At 31.8% G+C, this 19,799-nt stretch overlaps 1 protein-coding gene across 3 annotated transcripts in view; it reads left to right on the forward strand.

Annotated features, from left to right (window-relative positions):
- The window catches only part of GLS (glutaminase), a 72,839-nt gene that overhangs the window by 41,300 nt on the left and 11,740 nt on the right, over positions 1-19,799 (forward strand). Inside the window, exons 12-15 of one of the 3 annotated variants that reach the window (XM_077154495.1) lie at positions 387-563; positions 2,177-2,308; positions 3,383-3,475; positions 4,735-4,846. In XM_077154495.1, the coding sequence (XP_077010610.1) occupies positions 387-563; positions 2,177-2,308; positions 3,383-3,475; positions 4,735-4,764 (432 nt within the window). In that variant the 3' untranslated portion in view covers positions 4,765-4,846. Of the gene's footprint in view, positions 1-386; positions 564-2,176; positions 2,309-3,382; positions 3,476-4,734; positions 7,500-19,799 lie in introns of those variants that run through there. The other 2 variants (XM_077154494.1, XM_077154493.1) reach the window with 2 other exon arrangements.

Consider the following 19,799-nt stretch of genomic DNA (forward strand, 5'->3'; position numbering starts at 1 on the left):
ACTGCTATGGGTTGAGTTTACCTTAAAAATATATCATGGCTTATTTTTCCCTGTTGAGTTAAAAATATGTATGCTTTATATTCCATAAAAAGCATTAATTTTTAAGCAGATTTGAATATCACGTGTCAATTAAAAATCTTCATGCTTAAGAATTGGCTTTTTCCATCCTAGTTCTGTCATTAAAGGCTGAATAACTTGGGGAAAATAAGGATAAACCTTAAAGGAACTAGAACTTTGGTCAGTTGAAATGTCTGAAACGTCATGAAGTTAAATTAGACTAATTCCTTTGGAAGATTTCAGATATGTATGAAATAATAAAATTCAAGTTTAATACTAAAAGTAATATAAATGTGAGTTTTCAGAATTCCATTTTCTCTCTGTTTTAGCTATGCTCCATCGAAGTGACTTGTGAGTCAGCTAGTGTGATGGCTGCAACCCTGGCTAATGGTGGTTTCTGCCCAATAACTGGTGAAAGAGTACTGAGCCCTGAAGCAGTTCGAAATACACTGAGTTTGATGCATTCCTGTGGCATGTATGATTTTTCAGGGCAGTTTGCTTTCCATGTAAGTAATTGTTTAATCTTAATTTTCTCTAGCAAGAAATTATCTATTGGTTCTTCTAAAAATGCAGTTTGAACTTTGCTTCTAAAGCAATTTGAGAGAGACTTGTTTTCAAGGTTAATTTGTTACAGAATTGGTAAGTAATACAGTTAAACAGTTCTTAACAACTTGAAGTTTAATTTATAGAACCTCATCTCTTCTATTTTTAAGTCACCCCAATGTAAAAAGTTAGTACAGACTTTTCCTTACTTCTAGTTGTTAATATTTAGCATTGTGATGATTATGTACCCAAGGACTCCTTAAGTTCAGAAAGAGTGCGTAGATGTGTTCTTTAACATCTTGGGTTACAACTGTGGATATTTTAAAGGACTTAAAGTATATTAAAGTTAAAACTTAAAAAAAAAATGTACTTAAGTTCTGTTGTACATTTGCCACTTGTGAAATGTACAGACCTTCCTTTCATTCTATTTATGTAAAATCATAATGCCCTTTAAAATTTTTTTTTTGAAATTTCAAACATACAAAAAATAGAGATGTATTTAGTGAATCCAATGTACCCATCATTCAGCTTCAATAATTAACAATACATACCAACTTTGTTTCATCTGTATATACACCTCCTTCTATCCTTGTCTTATTTCACTATCTAATTCTAAATAAGGACTTTTGAAAAACCACAACCACAGCATCATTACTACATATTAAAAAAAAACTTTATTCAATAACATCAAAATATTTAGGAATAGTTCAAACTTCCTGGATCATCTTATAAATTATGATTATTCATTTTAAAGTTTGGCATTGTGATTAGTTGGTAATATCTTCCTTATTTTAATCTGTAGATATCTTTGCCCTTTTTTTCGTGTTATTTTTTGTTTTTAAAAAAAAAGTCAATTATTTTTAACAGTTCCCAGTGTAGATTTTGCTGATATCTTTTATTGCCTGTAATATGCTAGATCTAATTCAGGTGTTTTTTTGTTTTGTGTCAGATTACTTTATTGGTATACTTCTATTAAAAGATACTCATTGTCTAAATGTTAGGAAATCATTAGTGAGTACTGCCCCAGTGACATTAATTTGTCTTTTATCATAATTGTTGTCATGTTTTGCAAAATGTAAATATAATTTTCTTGAAGAGAATTAATTTGGGTTACCATTTTATCTCTGTTCCCCAGATAGTTCTTTGATTGTATACCACAGATAATCTTTTAGGAAGACATAATTTCTCATTTTCTAGTTGTAAAATATTTTATTGACAATGACTTAAAATGGCTTTTTATATTTAAAATAATACATTTGTCATAGAACAAGTAGAAATAAATTAAAATAAATTAAAAATCCATAGCCACACAATTTAGATATAATCTATTTTAACTTATTGGAGTATAGCTTTCAAAGTATTTTTCTGTATTTAAATGTATCCCAAACTGTTTTATAGCCATCTTTTTTATTTACCATATTATGAACATGTTGATAAATATTTATCTGTAATATTTTCAGTGTTGGAATTCTGTTGCATGTATATATACCATAATTAGCCAATTCCCCTATTGTTGGACATACTTTTCTTATTTTAAAATGTTAATATGAATATTCCTTTTTCAAATTGTTTTCAGGTTGGTCTTCCTGCAAAATCTGGAGTTGCTGGGGGCATCCTTTTAGTTGTCCCCAATGTTATGGGCATGATGTGCTGGTCCCCTCCTTTAGACAAGATGGGCAACAGTGTTAAGGGAATTCACTTTTGTCATGTAAGCATATTTTCTAAGTGAAAATAATAGTCAAATAAATTGAACCATGCAAAGAATCTCTTTTTTACCCATTTCTATAGTTTTATTCTTGGTGCTCTCTATGTGTGCCATTTACTTGGTAGTCAGAGGAGGTAAGGCATTGAGAAACTTCAGAGTTGCCTCTCCCAGACAGCTCTGATGTAATTAAGCTTAGAAAGTTACATTTGTTTGATTCCTGTATTACTTTTCATGATTATAATTAGTTTTCAGTTTTTAAAAAGCTCAGCAAAAGATAGAGAAGTAACTTAAAAGCCAACATAATTAAGAATGATTATAGTTTATTGTATCATCTTTAATTTGTATGGTTGAGTATCTTTATTCCTAAGTTACCTTCATAAGTCTTTTTTTTTATTGAAATAAGCACTATTTGAATACATAAAGCTGGAATTTAATTCTAAGTATTAGTTACAGGGTGGAAGGGAGGGCTATAATCAAAAGGAACTGTTTTTTAATTTTTTTTTAAAGCATGGCTACTTTTGACGAGTTCAGTATTTTATGTTGTCACCCAGTTCTTGCCAATTAACATTTCAGTATCTGGTTTTATTTACATTTACTACTTCTAGACCTCAGTTGAGCACCATGATTTTTGCCTCAGACTTTCTCAAATTTTTTTATTTCCAATCCTCTAAATTTTATAAAAACTAGAGAATGGCATTGGATTGTACATCAAGTAGATAATAATAGGTTGTAACCAGTATATAGTTTAATGGTGCTTTATATATAGATATTTGTTGGAAAACTTTGTTCATGTGGTTTGTTATTATAATCCCCATTTTTTAGAAAATAGAAATTAGACAAGGTGAGTGACTGAGCTTCAAGGTCATGCTAGTAAGCAGTGTTCTCAAAACCTGAATCTAGATCTTATTCTGATTTCACTTCTCTTCTTGAGGCATTCATGCTGCTTTATTAACCTGCAGTGGTGGTTTCCATAAGAGAGTTAAGCTGGGTAATGTTAGCACAATTGCTTAAAATGTTAGTAAACAATAGCCAATGAATAACCATTTTTAAATACCTGTTCTGTTTAACTATTTACAGGATCTGGTTTCTCTGTGCAACTTCCATAACTATGATAATTTGAGACACTTCGCAAAGAAACTGGATCCTCGAAGAGAAGGTGGTGATCAAAGGGTAAGCAAAATTTTTATTTATAATATGTAATTTTTTCTTAAGAAAGAGAAAATGAGATACTCCAATTTAAATAAAACTTAGCTTAATTGTTTTAGTGGCCTTATTTTTTGCTAATCAAAAATGAATGTGGGCGGGCCGCGGTGGCTCAGCGGGCAAAGTGCTTGCCTGCTATGCCGGAGGACCTCGGTTCGATTCCCGGCCCCAGCCCATGTAACAAAAAACGGAAAAACAAAATACAATAAAACAAGAAAATGTTTAAAGATGTTTCCCTTTCTTCCTTCCTTCCTTCCTTCTATCCTTCCTTCCTTCTCTCTGTCTTTCCTTTAAAAAAAAAAAAAAAAAAAAAAAAAAAAAAAAAAAAAAAAAAAAAATGAATGTAAAAATTGTTGACATTTTCATCCTGAGTCCAGTAGTATATAGATTTTAAATATTACTTTTTTATTATTTAAATTAGAACTGTCTAACCTAGCAACAGGGTTTCTCTCCATTTTCTCCTGTTTTAAGCAAGATTTTTAGAATGAATTCTATGTGAAGAAGATACATTGAAAAGACCTATACGCTATAAATGTAGTTAAAAAGAAAGCCTTGTTTTTACCTTTAGTCTTTGTCCATTATAGTGCTGAAAAAGTTTATTTTGAGCTCCTTGACTACTGTGTGGATGGATATGTAAAAGGAGAAAGGGAAGTACTAGTGAGAGACCTTATGAAGCCTCATAATGAGCTTTTTAGGCCACTGTAGAGTAAAATATTTCCCTGTAAAAATGTTTACTGCAAATATTCCTGATAATCTTATTTTGAGTCATATTTGTTTATCATCAGTGTACTTGGCTTCATATTATTATGCATATATTTCCCTTTACGGAGCTAGCATTAAGAGTCAGAACTTTAATTTCAAGAGCAAGATTTTCTGGATTATGTAGTTATTCACTAGACCAAGGGACTTGTTTGTGCTGAGTGTTTTAATTCAGTTCTTTTGCATTCCATGTGGAAAATGTTTGTAGTAAAATTACCTCATTAGACTTGACATTTATATGAAGTACTTGTAAAAGAGATATTTCTAATACATGCTAAGTAAATTTTTTGTGTCTTTAATTCCAAATCTAAGTAACTTCTAATAATATATGAGAATTATGCAAAGTCTGACAGAATAGAAACTTCCATGGGCATCAACCTGAGTAACATGAAACAAAATGTCAGATGGTGGTGGGTGAAAATGTTAACAGATATTAATAACATTCATTGAAAAATACCGTTTTATAGCTTGGACCTTTCTTCACTCAAGTGCACTAATAAATTATGTATGTTGCTTGAACAACTAGCATTCCTTTGGACCATTGGACTATGAGAGTCTCCAACAAGAACTTGCTTTAAAAGAGACAGTATGGAAAAAAGTGTCACCTGAGTCAAATGAGGACATCTCCACAACTGTAGTATATAGAATGGAAAGTCTGGGAGAGAAAAGCTAAAGAAATGGGTTCTAGTTGCAGAATGTTCTTCATTTACGCTTTCAAACATCTTTAGCTTTTGTGCATACTATATTTATTTGAGTTTTTTGTGTTCTCAAGCTTGGGTGCTGGAGCTATGAGGTTTTTTTTTCCTTTTAATCTTTGTATAAAGATAATAGATTAAAAAGTGGATTTATTGGTCTTTAAAGGTTTTTACAAACAAATAAAGCAAATCTGCTATATTTAAAGAAAAATACAAAAATGAAAAATTTCCTTTAACTTTTCCTTGGTGTAATTAAAATTTTTGACTATGTAGTTAGATAATCCCATTTTAAGATAATAACAGAAATTGTAATTTTTTTGTTCTAAAACATTTAACTCCGAAGTTTTGTTGCATTTTGTGTTTTCTTTTCCACTTTTAAAGTTGATATGTCTATTGTGCTGTAGTGGCAATAGAAATTATTTCTATGCTAAATATAAAACTAAAAATGCAAAATAATGAATCCCAAAATATTTTATTTAAAACAGCAGTAGATGAGGAAAATTAGCTTTAGTTGACATTTATACCATTTTTAGTGGTAGGTTGATTTAAATTTTTTTTAAATCCATTTAAATTTTATCAGATACCACTTAACCCTATTAAATATAAGTTATCTCCTTGCTGTTTTTACTTTGCAACTTTTATACTCATATTCTTGCAGAATTGTCATATACAGGAATGTCTTACGTAATTCAAACATTCCAGCCAAAGAATTTCAGATGTAATCTAATAACATGCTTCTTGTTTAAAGCTATAATGGTTAGTTACCTAGAAGGAAATAGTGTTTTCAAAGTGAAATGTTTACCTGAACAATTTTATTTTCATATTATCCACTTAACTTTTTCTATTAGATTTAAGTATGAATGGCACGTCTTGGTTTTTAGATTTTAATAATTTTATCCCAATAATTTTCTAAATGCTACTGAAAATTTCTTTTATGGTAAATTATAATAACATTTCATAAATTTTGTTCTATTTGAACTCTTGGAGTGCTTAGGTAGTGAATTCAATCTAAAGGTATTAAGTATCCTACTAAAATATCTTCTAGATCTGATTCCTTTTGTTTGGTTATAAGAATGTAATATTGAGAATCAAAACCAGTTTTAAAGAGAACTTAAGGTTCTCTACAACCTGATTTCAAATAACTATTTATGCTATTTAAAATCTACTTTTGGCAAAGTGATTGTAAAATTCTGTAGGACCTATTCACACTTCTTCCTCCCTCCACATATGTCCCTGGTTTTTACCATTTTTTTTTTTAAACTTGTAAATTTTTACTTTGGGGGGAGTGGAATTAGAAGGAGAATTTGGTAGTTTCTTAGGAACATGGCATTTATGTGGTAGGGCAAAATCTGTAAAAAAGTAAATATAGCGTAGCAAACAAGATTTAACTAGATAATTTAGATACTAGTATTAATATAAATAGAGAACATCCTGATCATATGATATCTTGAGTTTGGGAACTAAGTTATTAAGAACCAGAGGTTCCTTCCCGCAGATACTGGTCAAAAGCCTTTTGGGCTAACTTAAGTATTAAATTTATGCATTTAGGTGATTTTGTATTACATTTTAGAGAATTTTACCAAGGATTTTTATGGTACTTGAGTGTTCCTCTAGGGTACAGATGCATATCCTGACTGGCTGTTTCTGGTTTGGCCGTTTACAGGAAAGTGGTGCTTCTGCATGGCCTTGCTACTGTTGGACCTTTGGGCAGTATCATATTTTATTAGTTACACCAGGTCCATTTGTGGTTTAGGCAAGTGAGTGCCTTAATTGATAATTTGAAAGAGGCCTTTATTTTTCCCCCATGCTCTAAATTTTTATATTTTGCTGTTTCTTTTCAGATGCTCATTTTATTTTATAAAATGAAAATGTGGTAAAACTGACTCTGTTATTAAGAACTAAAACATTGCTGAATAACAGCTAGATTTAATGTTTTATATTATGTACATATTTGTATAGATTTTAAAATTAGGTTGTTAATTGGTAAGGCTTAAACACACATTTGTAAATGAAATAGTTATCTAAGCCACCCTGTGTTTGTAGAATGTTAAAGATAAAGATCCAGAGAATTTCTTCCATTGGAAGAAGGTATAAATGGAAGAAGGGGGAAGATATTGTGAGTAGGTCCCCAAACATTACTTTAAAAAACAAAAGAAAAAAAACTTTGCCAAATTTAAGGACATCACTTTGATTCCTTCAGTATTTTTAATATCTTTTCAAATAAAATTCTTGAAAAGTACCCAGTATTGTTGGGTTTAATCTGTTTCATGTCATTACTGATTCTTGATATTCAAGCATTTACAAGTTAGCATATTTGTTTTTCTTTTTTTGGCATCATTAACATTTCGTTTGAAATGCAAATTCTTCCTGAAATACTTTGTTTTCAGCATAAATGTTGTGCATTTTATCTTAGTGTTTGGATTAAAACATTTGTGTTGTTTAACTTTCTTTTATTTGCTTTGTATATTTAATAATGTACCTTTTATTTTCAAGTATGCCTATTTTTTGTATTGTACAATAAATTTATGTTAAGCTTATTTTATTGTTTTTTTTTTTTTTAATGAAAGCAACTCCAGCATTTTAAGTACAAGTAGTCAGGATTTTAACTTAGAAAAAATTATCCTTTATGAAGATATTAAAATGTTTATTAAAGTAATTCTGAGGTTTGCCATGAAGAGAAGCTGGAAATACTCAAAAGGGTGTCATTTGCTTTGTTTTGTTTTTTAATGCAGTATAGTGTTCATGGGTTTGTTTTGTTTTTGTTTTTGTTTTTCGAGGGGGTTTCCTATTGGTTGTACTAGAAACATTTATTTAAATAAAGATTTTTCTGTCAATTTTTTCGTTGTTTTTCCATTTGATAACTGAAAAAAACACAACCCCATTTGCAAGTTCTTTCTGTTTTCTAAGAAATATCATTGATGCTATTCACTAGTTGTGGCCTTATCTTAGGCTGCCTAAAAAGTAGGAAAAGCACTGCCAAATCAAATGAAAAGTATCACAGTATTACTTTAGAATAGAACTCTCAATCTCATTTAATTTATATTGAGTAGAATAGCTTATAATACAGAAATTCACCTTAACTGTCTTTTTAATAGGTTTAATTTTCAGAAGGAATTTAGTATATTTCTGCATGGTCCACATTTATAGTGAAGCTCCATCTGTTGTAGGTCAAATATAGTACTTAAAAATTTTCCATTTGATTAAACCTGCCATCCACATTCCAGGAAAATTTCTTAAATATGTTGTAAAAGTTTTGAAACTATTTGTAAAGGGGACATACTTTTCCTTCCATAAATTTGTATTACTTTATTCTTATAAAGTATTTTAAGTATTCTTATAAAGTATTTCTTATAAAGAAAAAAAAATATATTTTTTCTTAAAGTTTTTTTAGGACTAATTAATAAGAGTTCCAATGTTATGGGTAGATTCAAAATATGTAACAGTTTATAATTGCTTTCTTTTAAAGGTACATTTGGTTTCGGGTTTTTTGTTTTTTATTTTAACTCATTTGAAGCAAAGGGAGAGGAAACTTAAAAGTACTCTGTGATCTTGGTCTGAAATTGTAGCATTTTGTAGACAATGTATGTTACAAGAACTGTTGATATATACTGATTATAGTATATATCTTGATAATTAATATGTGTGTGTATTGTGTTTGTGTGGCTGTATCTCTGAAAATGAGCATCAATTCTTTACATATAGTGTATTATGTATAAATTACTCATTGATTTACTGTATTGCTATTTTGTGCTACATAAAGAAACTCAATATTTTTGCTGCTCCAGAATTTATAAAATATAACATATTTTACTTGTTTAGTTTAACTTTGAGGATTTGTAGTTTCTGTAGTTCCTCCCATTTATTACCATGCATTAATATCTGGGACCTCCAGGAAAGGAAAAATAGAAACATTGGATTTTATGTGAAATTTGACTTTAAAGTAGTTTCCAAAATGCATTTATTATATAGAAGGATTATATTAGACTTACAGTAAGTAATGTACTTCTCAGTTTGAACAGTTTACTTTGATAGAATGGTTTTATTTAGCTTACTTGTGTGATTTTTAGTGTTAAGAATCAGCTTTACTATTATTTATTTGTGAAAATTTTGGCTTTTCTCCTGGATAGCCCCCACAATACTAGACTGCATTAAAAAAAAGTGATTTACCCTCAATTTCTTCTCTACCATTTTATGTGAATATGATGTATGCATTTTATAATGAAACCAAAACCAGATGTTAGAGATGCAGTATATAATACAGTTTGTTAAGCTGAATCGTGTCCCATCACCCAAATTTTCATATAGAGTTATTCAGAATGGACTTTATTTAGTCCATTTTCTGTCATTATGGAGTTCAAGCAAAATTGCATATGAACATATGTTCATGTATATTCAAATTCAATAATTTTATTTCAAATTATAACAGTTAAAATTTGTATTTCTTGCTTTGCTTAGAAATGGAAGTCATTTTATGGAAGGGACTTCTTTTATCCTTCTCCTCATCTGTCTTCCCCAATAGTTATTAATGTGAATGCCATAAAATACACATGACTTGAAGAAATTTAAAAATTACCTCGTCTTAGACTGTACTTCTGTTTTAAGACTTACCAAAAGAGCATCTGGGGCAAAATTGATCTAACTAAAATGGAGCTGGCAAAACATTGTATCTTAGAGTCTTTTTCTTTATAAGTAGTAGTAGAAAAAGCATTTATTTTTAAACAAAAGATGTCAAATAGACTGATCATAAATCTTCATATTAAGATTAACTTTGATTACGATTTCAATTTTGTAGATTGTAGTTTTATGTGTTGTAGTTAAAAAATTTTTCTATACAGATTGTGTGAAGACTACGTGTATAGAGTCTGTTGATTAAAACCTTTATAATGGCATCCTAATCCATTTACCTTTAATTAAAATGAATATGCTGATTAGCATTTAAGTGCATTTGTTTTTTAATTACATTCAATAATAAATTATTGAGCATTTATTGAGAACGGAACTGAATTGATTAAATATGAAAATGCACAAGTTATGGTCCTTGACCGCAAAAGGCTCATAATAGATAGAAGAGGTAAACTAGTGCTGAGTGTGATGAACTCTGTAAGGAGCCCAGTATGAAGGCTCACAGGAGAGAGTAATGAAATGACACATTTGGCAATTGATCTCATAACATTTTCTTTAGTCTTTTAACTTTAAATTTCATTTCCTAATTCTGAATTATTTTAGTGAAAATTCTCCAGACCAGCTATTTTCTGTTAAAGAACAGGAAATTTTCCATTTTAATTTATAGATAAAGAACTCTTAGCAAATTTTCTTAGCACCATGCTTTCTCTATTAACATATTTACATTGCTATTTTCTTTTTCTTTTTGATGGAGCTTTACTGTTTTAGGTTTTGTTTAGGGAGATTTATTTTTTTAACAAGAAACATAATTGGTAGTAGATAATGTGACTACAAGTTATTTGTCAGACTGTCTCATACATATCTTTTAAGGCTACTTAATTGTATTATCTAGTAAGCAGCCATATGCCAGAGATATTAAAAAACTGGTAAAGTTAGAAATAAATATTACATTTACACAGTGGCTCTAAAAATAAAACATTACTCTGGAACCTTTGAAAGAAAGTATAGCAGAAATGTGACTCTAAAAATAAATGTTGTACCACTGGCTTTTAAATATAAATTTCTTTGGGATTGGATTAAGTTGACTAAGTAAAAAGACTTTAAACAAAAGTTACCTCATTCTAAATAAATTTTTTCTAAAGAAAAACAATTTTTTTTCTTTGCATGTAAGCTTCCCTAGACCCTTAATCTGTGCAAATTATTCAGCAATTTCCCTGGTTTTCATTTCAGATTTTTAGATCTCTAAGTGGTCTCAGAGCAAGGCTCCTAGTTTCTCTGTCACTCTGTCTATAGTGCATGCTGTCTTCAGCCTCAATCTCTGTTGCACATAGTTCTGGAATTTTTTTTTTTTCCTGTCATTGCCCTAAGTTATTCAGTGAGTTTAGGAAGGAAAATGTATATTGCCCTTCTTGAATTTTAAAAGCCTTTGTTAACTTATAAAATGCTATGACTTTTAAACATTGTTACTCTGAGTGTTTGTTTCTTAATTCTCAAAACTTAAAAACTTTCCTAATTTGCTCTTCTCCCCCCAAATTTATATGGGTGAGAGAACCAGAACTTTTAAGAGACTTATTCAGTATAAACTCTGCTTCTTTTTTACATTATACATACTAAAATTAGAATGATGCTGAATCATTAGCATCAATTGTGAAAGTATAGCTACTCATATTTGGACTATACCATTGTAAAAACAAATTTGAAATCATGATCTTCAGCCTTTTAAAGTTCTTTTTAGTCCTAGGTTAGCATTACTACTTTTCATTGTTCTATATGTGTATATTTTCATAAATCTTCACTGAAGGACAGTTGACAAAGTGTGCTTTGAAAGGATAGCACAAAACTTAATCTTTAAATTTTGACCTTCCATTAAATGAGATGAATGATGTTGTATAAAACCATGATATATAAGTAATTGAATTCTGTCCAAAATCTATTGTTTTCTTTCTCACAGTCACTCAAAATTAAAGGTCTTAATTTAAAAATTCAAAATATATCATCTTAATTTCAAATATTCTAGATTTTTTTCATCCTTTCATACTTCATTTTGGGGTGAAAATTAGATCATTTAAAAATTGTATCAAAGTTACTATGAAATGGGTTTTTATTTCCAAATCTCCATGTTATTTATATGTTTACTTCCAAATCTTTTAATATTGTTGACATTTTCCATTCTCATAAGAGTTTTTGAAAACATGAAAGGTCAAAGTCCAAACTTATTTTCTTCAGTATAATATAGCCTGTTGTTGACATTTTACAATTTTATATTGAGCTTTGAGTACATGCAATGTGGGTCTAGATCTATACACAAGATCTGTAATTTAAATAAAGACATGAACTAAATGTTTCTGCTTTGAGGTGAGATAAAGATTATATTTTCTCCACAATGAAACTTCATTGACATCTCTTGACTGGAATTACAGGGCAAGTTTTAATTTTTGTTACAATTCTGTGTGACTAATACTATTAACCCTCTTTAATCATACCAATAAAATATTTCTGCCTTAATGTCTTTTCTTTTACCAGAAAGAGAAACTTTAGAGAATGGTTTTAAGTAAGAGGGGAAGCAGACTTTAACTTCCCATTTACTGTTTGCAGTTTTTCAACTAAAACGTTCTATTTCAACATAGAGAATACAACCAAAGGAGAAACAAAGGGGAAAGAAAACTAGTTTGTTGCTATGTTTTTTGCTAAGTAATAAAACTTGAGAGGCTTTAATTTTTAGGTCTATGTTGTGCAATTTTATTTTATAGCCACTATATTTGCCACAGAATCAGCCCTATTGTTTATTTGGTACCCCTTACATGTTGGATTTTGTCATATATTAGTCAACTTAACTCATGTACTGGTACATTTACTTTTACTTGGGGTTCTGGCTAGTGGGCTGCTGCTCTATTTACATACTGTGTTCTATCATTCAGTGCCGTAGTGAGGCTTTGTCATTAGGAATTTGGGATTTTCCAGAGAAGCTCTTAATATTTTAAGGCTTTCAGTTAAGGTTGTGCTTTTCAGACTTGAGTAGCATCAATAAATGGTGGGTGAGCAGGCAGGCAGACATGGGATCTGGATGAGTAGCTTCATCTGCTAGACCAGGTGCATGAGCTTCCCAAGTCCAGTTTTCCACCTGAAAAATCCAGGTAAATTTTATTCTACTTCATAATACCTGTTGTAATACTTTCAGTATATGATACTAGTATTTACTAGTTCTACAGATAGACTTTGCTTTCCCCAAAGTCTTTGAGTAAAATTGGCTTGAGAAAAATATGCCACATTTATCATTATGCTTCTTAATTCATTCTAGCATAGGACAACAAGCCATAACAGCTAATCCATAAACAATCTTAGTCCCAGGAGTGATGACCAGAATGTATCAGGAATGACATACAGGTTTAAAATTGACTGTGATTTTAAATGGAAAAAAAAAAAGTCCCATCCATGCCTATTACTTGTGCCAAACCTTGGAATCCTGTTGTTTCTTTGTCATCAGATACTTACCAGTGTTCAGATAAGAACTGAATGAGTATACAGCAGTTGGTTCTCAAAGGTATGGACTTAAACCCAGGTAACCTGGCTGGATATGGTTTGCTAATATGGAAGATCCTGTGGTTTTCTATAGATTTCCTCTTTTGCTTCCAGTGCTAATCTAGCAAAAAGGCATGCGCAGTACCCTGTCAGCATAAACCTCCTTATATCAAAATTTGAATAGCACAGCTCTTAGGGTCGATGATTATAAACAACCAACATTTATTGTGACTTAACTGTGGGTCAACCAGTTTAAAGTATCTTTTGACAAATATTTAATCCTTGTAAAAACTATAAGGTCATTGCTATTATTACCTCTATAGATTCCAATTGCTTATACAAGTTCCCTAAGATCACGTAGCTTTTAGTTGTATAGAGTCAGGATTTGAGCCCAGGTGGATTCAATTTCAGAGCCCTTTTTCTTAACTAGACCATACTATTTCCCATTGCAAAATATACTTTGGGAAATTTATTTCTCTTTGTTAATAATTATGTTATTCCATGAAAATTAAATGTTGACAGTGACAGTAAGTTTCTGGTACCTTCACAGACCAAGAATTTAAAGAAATTTTATAATTAAACCTGGTTATCCTGCGATGAGTTCATTTTTCACTATAACAGTCATATCATGTGGACAGTGTCTATATCCCATATCACCATAATTTTAATATTTGCATGGAGGTATTTCACCCATAGGAAAGAAATTCCTATTTTCAATGATGCCTTTCCTACAGAAGAATATGTGATGGGAAACCATTGGGGTTTTTCAACAGACATGAGATTTGCATTCTAAAGTGATGTCTAGGTAGGGAAAGTAACTCCAATCTTAACTTAATTTTTACTAGAGGATAAAATGTCAGTATCATTCCTTAGTTCTGTGATGTTGTTTCAGAGTGCTTTTCCTTACTTGCATGTATAGCCCTATAAAACTAAATATAAATCAGTATGTTAGCACTAAAAGCAATGCTTATTGTAATTCTAAAGACTTATTTTAGAAAATATATTTAAAAATCACACTGTTTGCCTCCTCTAAATGTCTATTAGCTAATCTCAATTTATTAAAATTCTTATCAACTTGACCCCTTAGAACCCTTCATGGAATTAAAAGTAGGGGTTGTCATTTGTCTTATGCAGACATAACAGTTCTTTGTTGTGGTCTTGAACTCATCCAAGATTGAATGTATCTTCACGTCTGCCCTTGTTTTTAGAATAAAATTTTTCTTTCAGAAGCCAATACAATTAGAATGATACAGTGATGAAAAGATGAAATTCTCTGTCCTTTTCTAGACCCTTATATGGTTGCCCTTGTATATATATTTGATTTTGAACTTAATGATGAAGTTAATACAAGCAAAACCACAGTACAGGGATATGCCAAGTAAACTGAATTATGAAGAAACAATTCTGCTATTATCTAGAAAGTAACTTCTACCTATCCCAGTGCCATTACTGGGCAGATTTCTCTGGCACATTGGCAGTTTTATTGTAAATATACCCATTTTCCATTTAAATTGCTCTTCTTCCAGTATTGCTTTTTTTTTTTTTTTTTTTTTTTTTTTTTTTTTTTTTTTAAAGGAAAGACAGAGAGAAGGAAGGAAGGATAGAAGGAAGGAAGAGAGGAAGAAAGGGAAACATCTTTTAAACATTTTCTTGTTTTATTGTATTTTGTTTCTGCGTTTTCGTTACATGGGCTGGGGCCGGGAATCGAACCGAGGTCCTCCGGCATAGCAGGCAAGCACTTTGCCCGCTGAGCCACCGCGGCCCGCCCCCAGTATTGCTTTTATAATAATGTAGAGTGATGCAAGAGTACACAAATAGCTTACTCCTTTTATGAAATTGCTTTCCCACCTTGTTGGCTGAGTAAGCAAGTGGCTGAAGGCCAGTACTCTTCTGGTTTCCTGATTTCCATTTCAGTATTCTCTCTGTTTTACTTGCTTGCAAACAATTTTTCATCCCTTCTTTGTAGCAGGAATTATATTAAATTTTATTTTTCTTTTCAATTCTGGTACTATATCTATGTCCTCTACCAATGGTCAAGGGATTTTTCTTTCTACTAAGTAAAAAATAAAAAGGGTTTTAGCCTTATTCAAGCATTTCATTAGTATTTGTTTAAACGACCCACAAAAAGAGCTAATCCAAGATAGTCAATTAAATTTGATAGAGCATTTAGATTGTACCTAAACCTTAGCAGCCTTATTCCTGTTCATTATGCATTCATTGATTAGTTCTTCACTCACTCAATATTTGTTTCTTGCCCATTGTGTGTCAGAAATTACAAGTGCTTTGGATAATCAGGGGTAATAAGACAGACAGGTATGCTCTAGCTTGTGTTTGCAATCTAGAAGAGGATGCAGATATTGAATAAATAATTACTAAAATAGTGATGTGATTTATTCATACTTAAAAATGTAGATCTGGTGCATTTAACTGCTACAGAAAAAGTGGATTGCAAAATGCAATCATATGAGGCCATTCTTATGCCTTTATAACAGACTTATTAGACAAAAAAATGTAAAGTACAGGAGCATGCACTCCTGTTTTCAGATAAAGCCTACTTCTGGGAAAAATGGATGCAGGGGGAATGGCTAGCTGTATCTTTAATGTTTCTTTAGAAAAATATTTAAACAAATTCAGTTACGATAAATGATTACAAATACAGAATGCTAAAAGGGTTTAACAAGAAGAGCTTATTTAGTCTGGGTGATTAGGTATGGTTGGCTTTCCCTGATAGGTAATATTTAAGTTTTGAAGGAGTTAGGGTAAAGGTGAAATGGGATTGATAAGAGTAGTTGGCCTTGAAGGCTCCAGAACAGAAAGTGGTTTTAGCACATTTGAGAATATAAAAGAAGGCAAGATAGGAAGAGAGGCAAATGGAGATTGGTCCTGTATGAATCTTGGAGATAGGACCATTTCATATAAGGTGGACATTCTCATATCTTGATGTATGTCAGAATTGTTTAGGTGTCTTAATTTTTAAATGCAGATTCCAGAGGCTCAATTCCACAGATCGATTCAAGAGTCTACTTTTTAAATAAGTACCCCAGGTTATTCTGCGTGTAGTCTTCTGAACACAGTTTGGGAAACATTTATACAGGGTCTCATATGCCGTGTTAAGAGTTTTTGTACTTCATTGACGTGCAGTGGGAAACTTGAAGGCTTTTAAGATGAGAGTGGAACGTTTTTTTTTTAAAGTTGAAGTTATGGTAGGAAATGTAATGGAGGCTTGGAGCAGAGTAATAGAAGTGAGTGGTAGTTAGATGTGAGATGTGTTTAGGAGATGGAATTGGCAGCACTTGATAGTATTTGATGGGTGAAAAGGAATGAAATACCAAATTGCAAGATGCTTCTGCATTTACTAAAATGGAAAAGCAAAAATTGGGAGTATGGGAAGAAATAAGTTCAATTTTGGCTGTTGTCACAAGTAAGGATCTATTTGGCTACAGTTTTCAAGAGGTTGGTTTAAATCAATAGGGGTTTAGTTTTCTGGGGGAGACAATCTGGTACTAGTGCCATCAGTGTTCCACCAACCTTAGCATGTTCTTTATAGTTACAAGATAGCTGCTCCACCTTTAACCTCACTTGTATGATGAAAGTAGGATGAAAGGTGAGAATAGAATGATACCCAAATCAGGGAAATGGAAGCTTTCCCAGAAAACCATTTGACAATCTAGCTGCAAGGAAATCTAGGGAAGTATTTTTAGTTGGGTACATTGCTACCCCTAACAAAACATATTTTTTTATATGGAGGAGGGGTGCAGAGTGGATAATGAGTAGGCACTAGCAGTGTGCAAAAGCTAACTTCTGTTTTAAGATATGTGTATATTTGTGCAATATCTAAGTAGTGATGTTTCATATGCTGTTGGATATAGGCCTAAAACGTTGGAGAGTGGTCTGAGCTGGAGATAGAGTTTTGTGGGTGGTCAACATGGATATAGTAGCATATGAAACTGTGGGAGCGCCTGAGATTGTGCAACGAAACAGTTGCACCTAAGACAGAACTTCTATTTTAATGGTAGGATAGAAGAGATGGGGCCCCCCACCAGGGAAAAGGGTCAAGAGAGGAGAAAATTCATGATAGTGTATCAGAAGCTAAGGGATAGAGCAAGAAGTTTGAAGTGGTCAGCTGTACCAAAGCTGGTGAGAGTTAAAAGATGCTCATGTTCTGTGTATGTGTGTGTGTTAAAATATCCTTTCATTTAGTAAATGTGATAGTAGATGGTAAGGTCTTATTTTTTGTACATGGGAAAAAAATTGACAGTCCGTGTTAGTAACTTCCCCCACCCCTTTTTTTTTCTTTTTAAGAAAATTTTTTTACTTAGAGATCTAAAAGTCAGGGAATTAGTAGACTAGAGCAGATTTGACTGCTGATAGAAGGGATCCAGTAAAGAATGGGAGGCTGAAAATACTAGCGGCAATGGCCAACAAGGTGAGGTCCTTGAAAAGAGATGAGGCACAAGTGGAGGGTTAAATATGGTGGAAGGAAGAGCACTTTCTCCAACTAAACAGGACATAGAGAGGCAGGTAGGTTTGTAGACATGCTGGAAGGTTTAGGGAATTTCTGTCCATCGGCTTCCATTTCTCTGAGGAGTACAGAGAAAGGCTTTCTGCTGAGAATGAATTGTGGAATTGGAGGTAGGCTGCCAGGTTTTAGGGGCAGAGAAGATAGGAAATGGTCATTACTGGAGAGTGGGAGAGGGAACTAAGTAGGGAAACAAGGCAAGGTTGTTTAAATACATGGCAAAGTGTTCTGCCCCCCATTATTCTATGGCTGCGTCCAGGGTTTGGGTTTGGGATTAGGTTTAGATGGTAGGAGCTGCAGAAGGACAATTGGTCAAGAAGTGTTAGGTCATTTACTGGAAAACGATTTTAATGATAGGCTTTGGAATCTACCTTAGGACCTCCCTACATAGAAGATATGTTTTTAGTGTTTATTTCTTTTTTAAACTTTGATTCTACTTAAATTTTTTTGAACTAATATAGATTACACTAACAAGTGTATACTTACGCCATGCACAGCCTCCTTGCTTCATGAAATAAAATATTACTGATAAATATATACTAAAATAAAGATGGGTGCTAAACAGTCTAATGATATAGACCTGGAGAGTGGTGCTGGAGTGATTTTTTTTTCCTGTTTATATATTTTTTTCTCAAATTTTACTTGGCTTTATTTTTTATTTATTATTTTGCATGAGTAGGGACTGAGAATCAAACCAGGGTCTCCGGAATGGCAGGCCGGAACTCTGCCTGCTGAGCCACTGTGGCCTACCCTACTTGGCTTTACTTTTGAAGGTCTTAAAAATATCCTTTTCTCCAGTAATTTCATATATTACATGCTGGAGAAACTTGTTATTTTAATTTGAATAGTGATCTGATTAAAATGGTTATCAAAGCACTTGTAAAGTATATACTGCTATAGAAACATTAGACATCGCTATTGTACCTGTTCTTTGCGTATGATCTGTAAAGTACACATGTTGGAATTTTCAGAGTAGACCTATGAAATAAACATTAAAGAATGTAGACTTAATTATGAGTCTCTGAGACCAATGAAAAGGAGGGATATCTTTTTAAAATCAGAACAGTCAGTAAGGGTGGATTGTAATTGGAATAACTAGAATACTCACATCTATGTGTTTTGCTTTCTTGTAGTAGCAGGATTTGGGACATGCTAAGGAGAGATGGGTCCCTTAAATTGAAACCATAATTCTGCCTGTATTGCCACCAAAACTTTCCTCCTTGTCTTTATTATTTATTTGTTTGTTTTTAATTTACACTAGACAGTGTCTTTGTAAGAGTCTGATTTCATAATTTATTTCTTTTGAAGTAATATGTACAAGTATTTGGTGATCAGTTTCTTCTCTCCCTGTCTTATTCACCTGTGCTTTTAGGTTTTTTTTACTCCTGAAGGTTTTATTATATTTACTTTTTTAGTTTTAATAACAATTGTAGATAAACAGGACACTTTATCATGCTGGAAGTGTAGCACTTTGTCGTCTCTATGAACACAGTAATGTAAACTAACCTTCATGGGATTTTACAAATATTTGTATAAGAGAAGAGAAGACCAGGAAGAAAGTAAATGAGAAGCTTTGATAGTTATTAGTACAATACAAATACTCATAGATTTGACACAGGAAATGCAATTTTCTTCTTCAAAAGAATAAATAGCTGTCTTTGTCCTTGCTGATTTCTTTTTTTTTTTAAATTTGTTTCTCACTTAATTCGGGATGCTGTTTGTGAGACTACACAAAGATATATTACTACTTTTATAAGCAGGTTATAAAAACAAAAGAGGAATACTGATGAGTCCATTGGTTTCCTTTTAGACCATTGGCATTTGGTGGAATAATATGAGCCACTGAGATAAGAGGTTGTTTATTTGATGCCAATGCTGTAGTCACAGTTGCTGTTTTTCACATTAACACAGAGCTCGTTTTATTTTTAGAGATTTATATGTAAAGAATAAAGACAACATCTCTTTAATGTTTCTATTTGTTGTTTGTCATTGATAAACAAAATTAATTATTTCTTTTGTTCCCTTATATTGTCTTCATAAAGAAAAACAAAAACTTTGGTTAGCACCTCAATAGACAATCAGTTTTATGTTACTTCCCAGTAAACTGTTTCTTAGTTGTTTTTTTCCTGGTTTCCATTATGGCCTATTTTTGCACTGGTATTGTACTGCTGAGAAA

This window comes from Tamandua tetradactyla, chromosome 3, assembly GCF_023851605.1.
Source record: "Tamandua tetradactyla isolate mTamTet1 chromosome 3, mTamTet1.pri, whole genome shotgun sequence".
In the NCBI taxonomy this organism is placed as follows: Eukaryota; Metazoa; Chordata; class Mammalia; order Pilosa; family Myrmecophagidae; genus Tamandua; species Tamandua tetradactyla.